This window comes from Colletes gigas, unplaced genomic scaffold (genome assembly GCF_013123115.1).
Source record: "Colletes gigas isolate AHSC1104 unplaced genomic scaffold, ASM1312311v1 Colletes_gigas_Sc00073, whole genome shotgun sequence".
In the NCBI taxonomy this organism is placed as follows: Eukaryota; Metazoa; Arthropoda; class Insecta; order Hymenoptera; family Colletidae; genus Colletes; species Colletes gigas.
In genome coordinates this window covers 1-13,295 of record NW_025106702.1, presented here as the reverse complement: position 1 = coordinate 13,295, position 13,295 = coordinate 1, and the positions used below count along the sequence as shown (strand labels likewise).

Sequence of the window (13,295 nt, the reverse complement as noted above, 5' to 3'; positions counted from 1 at the left end):
TTTCAGTTAATTGTTGATGAAGTGATATGTGGAACGGATGAAATTTGTTAATGTGTAATATTCGTAAAATACTTCGTTGACTGATGCCACTTTCGCGTTCCAGTTGTCTTGTACTAACATGTGGATCTTGTATTACAGCTGCTACAATATTTATCGAGTTTCCATCATCAGTTGCTCGTTTGGCAAGATTACGTGTTTTGTTATCCACAGTTCCAGTTTCTTGGAACTTTTTTATAATGTTTGTAAAGACAGAAAGTGAAGGTCTATTATTACGATCGGGAAATCTTTCACTATACACACGTACCGCTTCCCTCATAATTCTATGACATTCACCATAAATAAGAACCATTTCTACTTTCCCTGCTATCGTGTAACGCATTTTAGAAAACTAAACACTTAGACTGAATAAATGTTACGAAGCTGTGCTCTAGTCGGTAGTAAAATTACCAATAATGTTTGAGGATACGGATAAGCGTACAATGTGATTGAATGTTTGTTTATCTTTTGTGACCCGTGTCACGCAATACACACACGTGATACACAAGTATTCGAAATGTACTCTGACACAATTTATTTTCTATTGCAGTTGACTTTGGGTGACCTTGAATGACCTTAATAATAGGTCATTGTATTCGCCTTGAAACACTCTATCAGAATGTAAGTAATAAAATATACTGTTCCATTTAAAAAAACAAAGTTGACCTTCATATCTCCTTGACGCCTCCACCTACAAAAAAATTGGTAATACCAGATTATGAGCCCCCCGATACCAAATAAGTTTGGTCTAATGCATTTTCTCCTATCTTCAAAAACAAGCGAGTTATTCAGGTGACCTGTTTAAAATGCCTCACCCTGTATACGTCGCGCGTCGCATCGCTGTCAGTAACCAATTTGTCTTTTGTTGTTACCTATTCTAAATTAATAGTATATAAATATATATATATATATGTACATAGTATATTTTTCGTAAAATATGTTATAAATTAAAAATATGAAAAAATTGAAAAACAAATAATATTTTATTGGAAATAACTTTTACTATGTAAAACATTGATGTTTATGATAACAGGTTGGATGAACTCCCTTTTCACATTGTACACAAATCAGATGCGATCTTTTTCTCTTATTTTTAGTGCTACACACTACGCAATTCCGTAAGTTGCGTTGTGGCAACTTTACTAAACGTAGCCTATTTTCGTCTAAAAAATCACGTTGAAAAACTCGTACCCTCTTCTCTTTCATCCATTCACGCCCAATATCAAAAATAATTCGCGAAATAAAATCTAACCGGGTCATTGCTCTATTATTCGCATTTTTTTTATAAATAATATAAGCATTCAAAACCATGCGATTCATGATATTGAAAGCAACCTTTTTCCAATATTTTACGGTTCTACGTTCATCAAGATATGTGTATAACATTTTATCAGATTCGTCTACACCTCCCATGAAGGTATTATACGAGTGAATGATAGCAGGTTTTGTTGAATGCCATTCTCTACCGTGTTTTTTCTTTGTTATCGTCACATTTTTTTCTTCACATTTAGTTGAAATTAGTATTACTGGTTTTTTTACGCTTTTCTTTTCACGATACGCACAAAGGAGCACATTATTATCTTTGAAATATTTCGGTTCATTTACATTAACTGTTTTTAAATGATCGGGAATACATTTTTTATTTCGTCTGATAGTTCCGGTTAAATAAGTATTGTTGGAATATAAATATCTTGCTAATTCAATACTACTAAAAAAGTTGTCAACAAAGACGTGATATCCTTGATGTAGACAATTACTTTCATTTAATAAATTAATCACGACATTATATCCTAGTCCAAACGTATTTTTGTCACTATTATTTCTTGATTTTGCGCCCTTGTAACAATAAAATGTTAAACAATATTTCGAAACGGCATCGCATAACATCCAAAATTTTATGCCCCAGCGATGATGTTTTTTGTTTGGCAAATATTGAGTTATACTCGAATGACATAACGTCCCAACTAAGGATTCGTCGATTGATAATTCCTTGTGAGGCGTATAATATAATTTAAAAACTCTGTTAGCGTGTTTAACAAGGGGTTCAAATCTCACACAGGGATCGTAATTAGGATGACTAGGTGGAAAACACAAAGAACTATCTACCAAATGAAAATACTTTAAAATTTCTTGAAACCTATTTCTTGAAAACATTTTCTTGAACCATGGTATCTGCCGTGAATTTTTGCTCCAATATGAAGTTATACTGGGTCTTCTTGTAATGCCCATTTCTAGAATCATTGCTATGAATGCTTTCAACTCCAATTCAGTAACTGGTGTCCATTTCGGTAGTTTAGACAAATCTGATGGTTCAAGAAGACTCCTCGAATATTCCGCGTAATTATTAGTCTCGGTAACCATTAGTGACAATAGTTCTGAATCAAAAAAGAGGTCAAAATAATGAATCGGTTTGCTCCAATTAGGAAAATTGCATTCAGCTTCAAAATTATCGATATTTTCTTCGGGTTTTCTGAGCAAGTCCTCTGCAGATGAATTATCGTGTGTCGAAAAATCGTTATCACTCTCCGAGCTACTGAATATACGCTTCTTGCTCTTCCTAACAGGAATGATGTCAGAGTCATCGGTGTCACTCGGGTAACTTGGATTTTCGTTTATGCTTGTAATTTTAGTTTTCCGGCTCATTATAGCTCCTTAGGGTTAAAATAAATTAATTTTAAAAATTACTCAATGAACCTCAGCTAACACCACACTTACCTTCTGCTTTATTTCGTCTAATAATTTCTACAAAGACACGGTTATGATGATCGCACTTTTATAACACTACTCTTTTATAACACTCCGTTCTTTCTGCCGCTTGCATAAAGAATGATGGTATAGAAATAGAAAAAACAAACACGAGAAGCGCGGCCCGATTATTTACCGCATTAAATATGACAAGCGCTATCGCGCTCTTCGGCTTTTTTCGACACGTAACCGGAGGAGCGCTATCGCGCTCTTCGGCTTTTTTCCACACATAATCGAAGGAGCGCGATCGCGCTCCTTGGCGTTTTTCGATCGTGTTTTTTCAAAACCCTCTGGTACGCAAACGGTTAAACTACCGAAAAACCTGGGCCCTTGACAAAACACTTTCTCCATAGGCCTGCCGAAGTTTTTCAAATGTTTCTGTTGCATTGTGTTCAAGTTTGAAGCAAAACTTGATAGCACACCGTTGCTCAAAATTGACGCCACTCATTTTTAGAACTGACAAGGAAAAACTGTTTCACGAAAACTAACGCTACGGAGAAACAAATGACTGTAGCGAGTTCAAACTCATACTGGGGTCGTATCACATGTGCACCTGACGCTGCTCAAAACCTCTCGTCTCCAGCTTTGCCGGATCGAAAGCGACGTTGCCAGTCTCATTACTTTATTTACACACCTCGTATGCGCCAGACCGGGGACTTATTGAGTGAACTGATACATCCAACAACGGACTCGGCCATACACACAATGCTTTATTAAGAAATTCATGAGAGATTTTAATTTTTGTTTAAAAACTCTGGCAGTTATGTCATGTCTATCAACTGGTGTTTGGCTATGTAGCAATTCCCTCTTGATTTCGGACCATTTTGGGTTACATGTGAATGTAACAAATGAGTCTGGGCGGCCATAATGCCTAACATATGACATAGCATCCTGAGCATATTCATGCATGTGGCGTGGGCTTCCTATATAAGTGGCTGGCAAAATTATCATTCTTCCCACATTATTCACATTGCCATCCGCATTTATAGCATCGCGGAGATGAATGTATTCCTCTGATCGTAGCTGTCGTTGGTTCAAACGGATGTATGTCAATCGTTCAGTCTCAATTTTGACATACATGTCAACTGCAAACTGATGAAAGAGTCTTTGACACATCAAAATATGATTTACTTCACCTTGACGGATCATGAGTCTGTATGAATAGAAATTCATAGCACTAACTTTTTTGTTGGTTTCAGCACCTGCAATCAAAAATGATAAATGTTTAATTTGTTACTTAGATGAATTGAATTTAAAAATATTATTTAATGTTGTTCAATTTATTTACCTGTTATTTTGATATTAAAATGGTATCCATCTTCCCCCTGCCAGAAGATCAAAGGATATTGTAATGCATCATAACTCCTGTGTGTTTCAAATACACGTTTTAAATCACTATTCCGACGATGAAGCACAATATCTCTAGATTGTAAATTTTCTCCCACAATGACAACAGCCACTTCGTCAATGGTAGGTGAATTAAACCTCCTTGTGTGTTCACCGGCAGGTGTTTTGTCAGCTCGAATGATAATATTGGGTCTGGGAAAAAGTTCGTGGCGTTTTTTTAGTAATATTCAACTGGTTTTTTTATAATGTGAAAATGAATTTATTTAAACCAAATATGCTCCATTGTTATCGACAATGTTTCGCCATTTTTCGGGTAGAGCCATGATGCCATCAGTGAAGAACTTCTGTTGTTTCTGATTGAAAAATTGTAGCAAGTGATTTTCACAGGCTTCTTTTGAAACTAGCTTCATTCCATTGAGAGAGTTCTGCAGTGATCGGAACAAGTGATAGTCAGAGGGTGCTATGTCTGGACTATACGGTGGGTGCATTAAAACTTCCCAACCAAGCTCTTGCAATTTTTGACGGGTCATCAAAGAAGTGTGTGGTCGGGCGTTGTCATGATGGAAGACAACACCTTTCCTATTACTCAATTCGGGGCGTTTTCTTTCAATTGCCTGGCGTAGTCTCTCAAGTTGTCCACAATAGAGTCTAGAGTCAATCGTTTGACCAACTGGAAGTAGCTCATGATGGACGATTCCCTTCCAGTCCCACCACACACACAGCATCACCTTTTTTAGCGTCAATCCTGGCTTCGCGAACGCTTGTGACGGTTCACTATCCCTTATCCACGATCTTTTACGCTTCCGATTGTCGTACGTGATCCATTTTTCATCGCCAGTTATGAGGCGTTTCAGAAATGGCTCGATTTCATTGCGTTTCAGCAGCACATCGCAGATGTTTATTCGGTCTATCATGTTTTTCGCGCTCAACTCGTGAGGAACCCATACATCGAGCTTTTTTTTGTAGTTAGCTTTGTGTAAATGGTTCAAAACAGTTTTGTGGTCAATGCCTAGCTCCAGACCAATATCGACACTGCTGATATGTTTATCTTGCTGGACTTTTTCAAGAATTTCATCAGCTTTTTGAGTGATTGGACGACCAGAGCGTGACTCATCTTTCACATCGAAATTCCCAGAACGAAAGCGAGCGAACCATTTCCGCGCAGCGGATTTTGATAAAGTACCTTCACCGTACACAGCACAAATTTTTTCACAAGCCTGCGCAGCGTTCTTCCCTTTGTCGTAATAAAATTGCAAAATATAGTGCAATTTTTCATTTTTTTTCTCCATCTTCAAACGCAAACAACTTTCTAATCACTGCACCAATTTCGATGTTTATAACCTCAAATTAACGCTTGAAGTGTCACCTTTCTAATGAACTTTTAGTGGTGTCGCTGCGATCTATGTTTCCTGAGTTAGTTGCAATTGACGTTGCCTATCTGGAAGAACGCCACGAACTTTTTCCCAGACCCAATATTATGGCTATCAGATCGCATCCGATCCAATGCTATTTTGAACATGTTTACTAAATTGTTATTCTGATGAAGAAACATTTGTAATTCATGGACAATGGTTCTCTTCACTGTTGGATTGTGAGCACAACGATTATCAACTTCCGCATCTGAATTGCCCATAAAATAAATTTGTATTATAAAAATTGATAATCTGCATCAGGTACTGGTAACAGTGCCCCCAGTAAGTGATAAATTTGTCCTTGTATCTGTAATTTTTAAAAATTTGTCCATTAATTATTTCTGATATATATTGTTACATCCACATACCCCTCCCCGCCTAAACATATTTTTTCTCGCGCACATTACGAACTATTGCCTACGTATCTATATTATTCTCACATACATACACATATAAACGTATATTATTCATTCATTTACTATCATATTATACAATCATTATTACTTACTTAATTACGTACTCTTAGCAATCGCCAGCCGGTATTACCGACGCACGGTGATACCGACTGTCGGTAACTTATTAACATATACTTACCTCCGATACTTATCTCTATACTTACCATTTGTATACTTATGATTTATACTGTTATACTTACTATTGTAAATCCACTGTTGTATGAGAGCCACTGCTTGAACATTTTCGCAGAGGACATTCTAGAATGTCCTCTGCGAGAATGAAACTCTAGAAATTTCGAGATAAAGGGAGATAAACTTTGCTACTCCTCAAGAATGCCGACTCAGCAAAACTGCTGACTCAGCATCAGCAAAAGATAAAGCAGTACCAGAAATGCTTATGGGAATTAGCACCTCTCTGAAGGCCAAGCTGATAAAAGTCAATATAAATACAGGGCCCGGAGCCCTCAGTAGTCAGTCTACTGGAAGCCGTTAATTAGCAAACATCAAGAAGTTATAAAGTACACAAACAATCGTATTAGTGGTAGTGTCTCTCATATTCAACACGTAAGTCTTTGTTATATTGCTTTAATAAATCTTATTGTTACAACTTGTCTCTTTTACTGACTTATACATTGTTGCATTCTATACTTTCGAACCGTGTATCTCCGATCCTTCCTACCTCTTATTTAAACGTGCGGTATCTCGTGAACCCCTATTATTACACAAATTTTCGCTAAATTGACTTAGATTATTTCACGATCGTCTACAAGAAGCTCAAACGTTACCAAATTTAACTCTATTTATTTATTGTTTTATCAACTGCCTGATTCTTATTCCACTCTAACATTCTACTCTTTCTTTCCGCCTTTGCCTGGTAGCGTCTCACAGGAAACGCACCGGACCTCCGATACACACGCTTGGTAGCGTCTCAGAAGAAACGCACCGGCCACTCATCCATTCTCACCCGGCTTGGTAGAGTCTCACAGGAAACGCACCGGGAACGACACCTCTAACATGAATAAGAATCGAGTGGGTATCTAGACGTTTTACTACCTTTGTTTATTAACAATTAGCTTACATACGTTTGGGTATTCTTAGACAACCCGGTCTAAACGACCTAATAAAACGACGCGTCGCGGCGGAATCAAACACCGCGCTCGCTTGGAGTACAAACGACGCATTCGCGAGTTACAAGAGCAATTGGCGCTTGGGATCCCGCAAGCCTCCAGCCATCCGGGCGAACCTTGTTATTCCCCGTTGTCGGAAGCCTCCACCCTCGACCTTGGACACCGAGAACCAGACGTCGAAGTTATTGATTTAACAAACGACAGTGATTGCGAATCTACCGTACTTGTCATACAGCCGCCTCTATCGCCAATTCCTTTTATCGATACGAACCAGGCCGCCAAGGTCCATTCCCATCAGGAGATACCTACGGAGATATTATCTCGATACATAAGCGAACTACCTAATATTCAGAATAATCTAATTCCTACTGATATTTATAATTGGTGCGCTCAAATGCAAGCAGTGTATAACAGTCACGAATAAATACTCATAGCTGCCTAAATCTTGGCATCCGCTCATTTCTCCTACTTTCTCATTACGCCTGCCCCTACCGAGTCGCTACGGTTGTAGGAACGTGTATTCGTTCGCCAACCCTCTGGACGATTCGGCGGACCCACCTGAAGGAAATAACGTTATAATCCTACCGGCAACGCTTCATCCTACGTCGATAATACTTACCTTACGCGCTCCACTTTACCTACAGTCGGGGATACCTGCTGCCGGTACGTCCTATACTCACCTTCCCTATTCCAAACGACGTTCTGAGCCGCTCCAGGACGCCGTTCCTCCCCGTCTGTAACATAAAATTGGTGACAGCGGTGGGATCCGTAACACTTATTGGTCAAATTTTACTCGTAAACTAACCGATTTATTAAATTCACAATGAGTACTAAGCCAAGACAGGGTGTACACACACGCTCCGCAGAAGGAACGGAATATTCCGCGGAAGAACTACAGGTTCTTGCCGAACAAGTACAGCAAAAGGAAAGAAGACTACGGGAACAAGAGCAACGTGCGGAGCAGGAACGACAAGCATTGGAGAAGAGACTCCAAGAAAGCCAGCTGAGGCTGGACCAGGAGCGAGACGACCTCACCCAAGAACGTACAGAGATGATTCAGGAGCATGAACAATTGAGAAGTGCAGTCCAAAATTTGATGGCAGAGGTCAGAGAATTGAGAAGTCGCCCAGTAGACCCTGACCGTACTAGTTTCCATCAACCTCCCAACGAAGGCCGCGCTAGAATAGAAGAAATAACAAGAGAATTTTTACCAGGGCCGTCACAAATTTCTACAAATTCCGAAGTCTCATCCGGAATCCACAAGCGAGTCAAGGAGGCCGCAGACGGCATACAGACGTTCGACGGCATGCGCCAGTTAGTTATTCCCTTTTGTGAATCGTGCTATCGTGCACGAGATTACTTACCTTCAAGTGACGAGCCCCTTTTAGTAAGAACAATTCTAAACAAATTGCGCGGACAAGCTTACAGAATAGTCGGTCGTTCCCAGTTCAATTCGGTCAGCGAGTTATGCAACAAAATCCGAAAGTTATTCTCTCCTTTTAAGAGTGCGAATTATTACCGTGGTGAACTAAGCAGGACATTCCAAACGCCAAATCAAAGTGTCCTCGACTTCGCCATCAAGATACGAGAGTTGCGCGATCTAATTATGGACGGTGACCAACAGCGATACGGAACGCTCGATCACCGAACCGAGCTCGAAATACAGAAGGAAGCAAGCGAAGCATTTATCCAAGGGTTATTACCCGACATCGCCACACGACTGAGGATCGAAGGATACGATACGCTGGACGACGCAATCGAAAAGGCGATCAAGATTCACACGGAAATTCAGGATGAACATGCGCGTTTCAGGCGTGGATACGAGCAGCACGATAGAAATCCAAGATACAGGAACTACGATAGAAACGCAGATCCTCGACATCGCACAGAACCACCCAAGCCGGAAAGACCTCGAGAAGACAAGCCTCGCTACGGCAACAATAATTACGGTAACGGGAGCAATTACCTAAACAACTACAACAATGGGAACGGTTATAGAGGTCGCAACGAAAGATTCGATACATCACGGCCCAACAATTACAACGATCCGGGGAAAAGAATACCCGAAAAGCAATGCAGATATTGCAAAAATCCTGGCCACACGATCGAAGAATGTAGGAAGTTGAAAGCTCGAAGGGAATATGAGCAGAATCAACAACGACCGGGAAACACCCACGGCCCGTCGCCGAACCGCGTGGGACAGGGCCCATCAAATCAAAACCGCGGTACGTACCCGATAGCAAGGGGGAAAAATCCACCCAAGGATCCACCTGTAAAGGAGACATCGCAGAAGCAGAAGGAAGACACGGATCAGGAAGAGGAGGAAATCCCAGAAGAGGGCATGTTGAGCCCACTATTCGAGTAATTGACATTAATAACATAAACACGGTACCCTCCGTCCGAATTAAAACGCCCAACACCAAGCGAAATACAAGTTTCATGATTGATTCCGGCGCAGAAGTAAACCTAATCAAGCAATCCGCCCTGATCTCCATAATCGATATCGATTCAAGTGTGCGTCCTGCCCTTAGGGGAATAGGACAAGGGTTAGCCCCGACACTGGGTCGAATATCTCTTGACATACTCGGGTACCCAGTCCCATTCCTTGTTGTAAACGATGATTTCACTATCCCTCATGATGGAATATTGGGCGCGGAATTTCTACACAGCCACCAAGCCAAGGTGGACTACGCAAAGAAGCTAATCAAATGGAACGAATGGTATATTCCATTTTATAATGAAGAATTTATTACTCTCAAACGAAGAACAGTAACGCCGGTAAACCTCTATGTTATTCACCCTAATCAAGAAACGGGGCACATTGAACGCAACTCAATCGCTAAAGGTGTTTTCTACGGGCAATGTCTAGTATCGAATAAAAATGGAAGAGCATACGTGAAATGTTATAATACTACTTTGAAGGACATCAAGACTCGGGTACCGATAGTCGAAACCATTCCTTATTCGACATTAGAGGATACAACTCAGCCTACATTTAATATTCATACGCTCAATAAAGAAACAGAAGCAACTAGAGCAGATAAAGTCATTGAATTATTGCGATTAGAACATCTAAACTCCGAAGAAAGAAGGCACATAGTCAACCTAGTTACAGAATATCAAGATTGTTTTCATTTACCAGGGGAACCATTAACATGCGCCAAAGGAATAGAACACAGAATAGAAACAACGGATAACCTACCCATTAATTCAAAGCAGTACAGATTTCCCCAAATCCATAAGCAGGAAATTGAAAGGCAGGTCCAAGAACTATTAAAAGACGGAATTGTGCGTCCATCTATGTCACCTTATAATTCGCCTATCTGGATAGTACCTAAGAAACCGGACTCCACAGGGAAAAAGAGATGGAGAGTCGTCATCGATTTCAGAAACCTCAATGAAAAAACCATAGGCGATGCATACCCGCTTCCCAACATCACAGAAATACTAGATCAAGTAGGAGGAGCCAAGTATTTCAGCGTTCTAGACTTAGCATCAGGATTTCATCAAATCCCCATGGCCGAACAAGACGCGCCAAAAACTGCTTTTTCAACTCCCTATGGACATTTTGAGTTCACCCGAATGCCTTTTGGACTAAAAAATGCGCCAGCTACCTTTCAACGCCATATGAACAACCTTCTATCCGGATTACAAGGGTGGGAACTGTTTATATATATGGATGATTTTGTCATTTACGCCTCATCGCTAACAGAACACCAAACCAAATTCAGAAAACTAATGCAAAGATTAGGAGAAGGAAACGTAAAATTACAGCCCGACAAATGCGAATTTTTACGGAAGGAGGTCGCATACTTGGGGCACATTTTGAGTAAAGAAGGCGTAAAACCCGATCCCAAGAAACTACAAGCAGTTCAGCGGTTCCCAGTACCCAAAAACCCAAAACAAATCAAACAATTTTTAGGACTCACCGGATACTATCGAAGATTCATTAAGGATTACTCTAAAATTGCAAAACCACTCACCGACTTATTAAAGAAGGACAAACCGTTTAATTGGAAGGATAATCAACAGGAAGCCTTTGAAACACTTCGCGACGCCCTGTGCAAATCTCCAATACTACAATTTCCAGATTTCACCAAGACTTTCATACTGACAACGGACGCGTCCGGATACGCAATCGGAGGAATTTTGAGCCAAGGAGAATTAGGTAAAGACCTCCCAATAGCATACACTTCAAGAGTTTTGAATCCTCATGAGCAAAAGTATTCTACCATAGAAAAGGAATGCCTAGCCGTCGTATACAGTGTTAACCATTTCCGACCCTATTTATACGGCAGAAAGTTTAAGATAGTCACAGACCATAGGCCGTTGGTCTGGTTGCATAATATCAAAGATCCTACATCAAGATTATGGAAGTGGAAATTAAAATTATCGGAATATGAATATGAAATAGTATATAAACAAGGGAAAACGAACCTAAACGCAGATGCACTATCCAGGAACCCTCCTCAAGTATTACCAGTGAACACATCCCCCTCCGACGAAGCTATTTCCTCACCAACCTATGTACCAAGACCTTTAACTCCCTCTCCCAAAGAACCACACATCATCACGAAACGTAAGCGAAGCGAGTCGCCAACACTAGTGGAACTACCTAGGAAAGCGCGAAGAAGACACGAACCACAAGAACAGGAGCCAGAGGGTATTAACAAAAGAAAGCGAAGCGAATCATTGGCATCATTAAAGCTACCGAGAAAAGAACCAAGAAAGAATACTGAACCAACGCCGGACGACGGCAGGAATCCAGAAATCGAGTTGGAAACAGTCGGCGAAGAAGAAGAAACCGAGGATACAAATTCATCATCATCTGACAGCGAAGACGAACCGTTATTCGACCCCGAACCGCGATTCGAAATTCTAAAAATCGTCAAATCTAAGGAACCTTTAATCTTGCAAAAGGACCACCTTGTCGTATTCTTAACCTACCAAGGCACGCCTGCGTGCGAGGGTGCGAAGGAGCTCCAAGCGTCAGGTCTACTTCCTGATCCTTCAGAAATTACACCAAATATTCCTAATGTGAAAACTCGCGACAAACGTTATATTATATCGATTCCAATACAGGAACGCCCTACAGCTCCAATTACCCGCACGCAAACGCTTGATGGATTAAGAATCATTAGATCAGTATTGGATGAACTCATGCTAGCTAGTTTCTCAATTAGACAGACCGATCCTTTAGGTGACGTCTCTTGGTACTTCATAGACAAACATTTAACGGAATTATTTAAAGATTATCGAATTACAATTACTTACTGTTCCAGCACCATCCGAGTTCCTCCAATCGAAACACGCGCAGAAATAATAGCAAACACTCACAATTCGGTCATCAACGGTCACAAAGGCGTAACAAAGACATTACAAAGAATTCGCGAAAAATTCATTTGGCATAATATGAAAAGTCAAGTACAATCTTACATACAATCGTGTAAAACGTGCCAATTAAAGAAACTAACTCGTATAAAAACAAAACAACCAATGGTTATTACAGACACGCCAGGACGTGCTTTCGATAAAGTCGCTATCGACATAATGGGCCCCCTTCCTATTACATCTTCAGGGAATAGGTACATTCTCACAATGCAGGATCTACTTACCAAGTATTCCATAGCCGTACCCCTCGAAGATACAACCTCAATTACTATTGCAGATCAAATTTTGAAAAGACTAATTGGCATATTCGGAGCCCCTAAAGCCATATTAACAGATCAAGGACCCAACTTAATATCTTCTATTATGAAATATCTAGCTAAACGATTTAACATAAAACAGTACAAAACTTCGACATATAGACCGCAGTCTAACGGCTCCCTGGAACGTTCGCATCACGTTTTAAGCGAATATCTAAAAATACAAACAGATCGAGGGAAGGAATGGGACACTTGGCTAGACCTTGCAATGTTATCATATAATACCAGCGTTCACGAGGGCACCCATTATACCCCCTACGAATTAGTTTTTGGCAGAACCGCTAGAATTCCAAGCACAGAACCAGACATAGACGACCGAATTGATGTCACTTACTTCGAGTACTTAAACGATTTATTTAAAACATTAAACGAAATCCAGGATAAAGCTCGCCAAAATCTGATTCAGGCCAAACACAGATCTAAAAGATATTATGACGCTAAACTAAATATTCAAGAGTTTCACCC

General features: G+C 40.3%; 2 protein-coding genes across 2 annotated transcripts; one reads left to right on the top strand and one right to left on the bottom strand.

Moving 5' to 3' along the window:
- Positions 1 to 1,027: 1,027 nt before the first annotated feature.
- Positions 1,028 to 3,406, bottom strand: LOC122403766. The gene is made up of 2 exons (XM_043407498.1): positions 2,048 to 3,406; positions 1,028 to 1,558 (listed from the first exon to the last, which is right to left on the bottom strand). Exons 1-2 carry the CDS (start codon positions 2,677 to 2,679, stop codon positions 1,039 to 1,041), a joined length of 1,152 nt encoding a protein of 383 aa, XP_043263433.1. The 5' UTR covers positions 2,680 to 3,406; the 3' UTR covers positions 1,028 to 1,038.
- A 3,568-nt stretch (positions 3,407 to 6,974) lies between these two features.
- LOC122403768 (trichohyalin-like) lies at positions 6,975 to 9,487 on the top strand. Its single transcript, XM_043407499.1, has 2 exons — positions 6,975 to 7,024; positions 7,094 to 9,487. Exon 2 carries the CDS (start codon positions 7,946 to 7,948, stop codon positions 9,485 to 9,487), a length of 1,542 nt encoding a protein of 513 aa, XP_043263434.1. The 5' UTR covers positions 6,975 to 7,024; positions 7,094 to 7,945.
- Positions 9,488 to 13,295: the final 3,808 nt, after the last annotated feature.

What these genes read in the sequence shown, in the direction of transcription:
- LOC122403766 (XM_043407498.1), bottom strand. Translation starts at nt 2,679, where the DNA reads ATGAGCCGGAAAACTAAAATTACAAGCATAAACGAAAATCCAAGTTAC. An exon ending in CACGCTAACAGAGTTTTTAA is followed by an intron (nt 1,559 to 2,047) that starts ATTATATTATAC and finishes AAAACCAGTAAT; the next exon opens with ACTAATTTCAACTAAATGTG.
- LOC122403768 (XM_043407499.1), top strand. Translation starts at nt 7,946, where the DNA reads ATGAGTACTAAGCCAAGACAGGGTGTACACACACGCTCCGCAGAAGGA.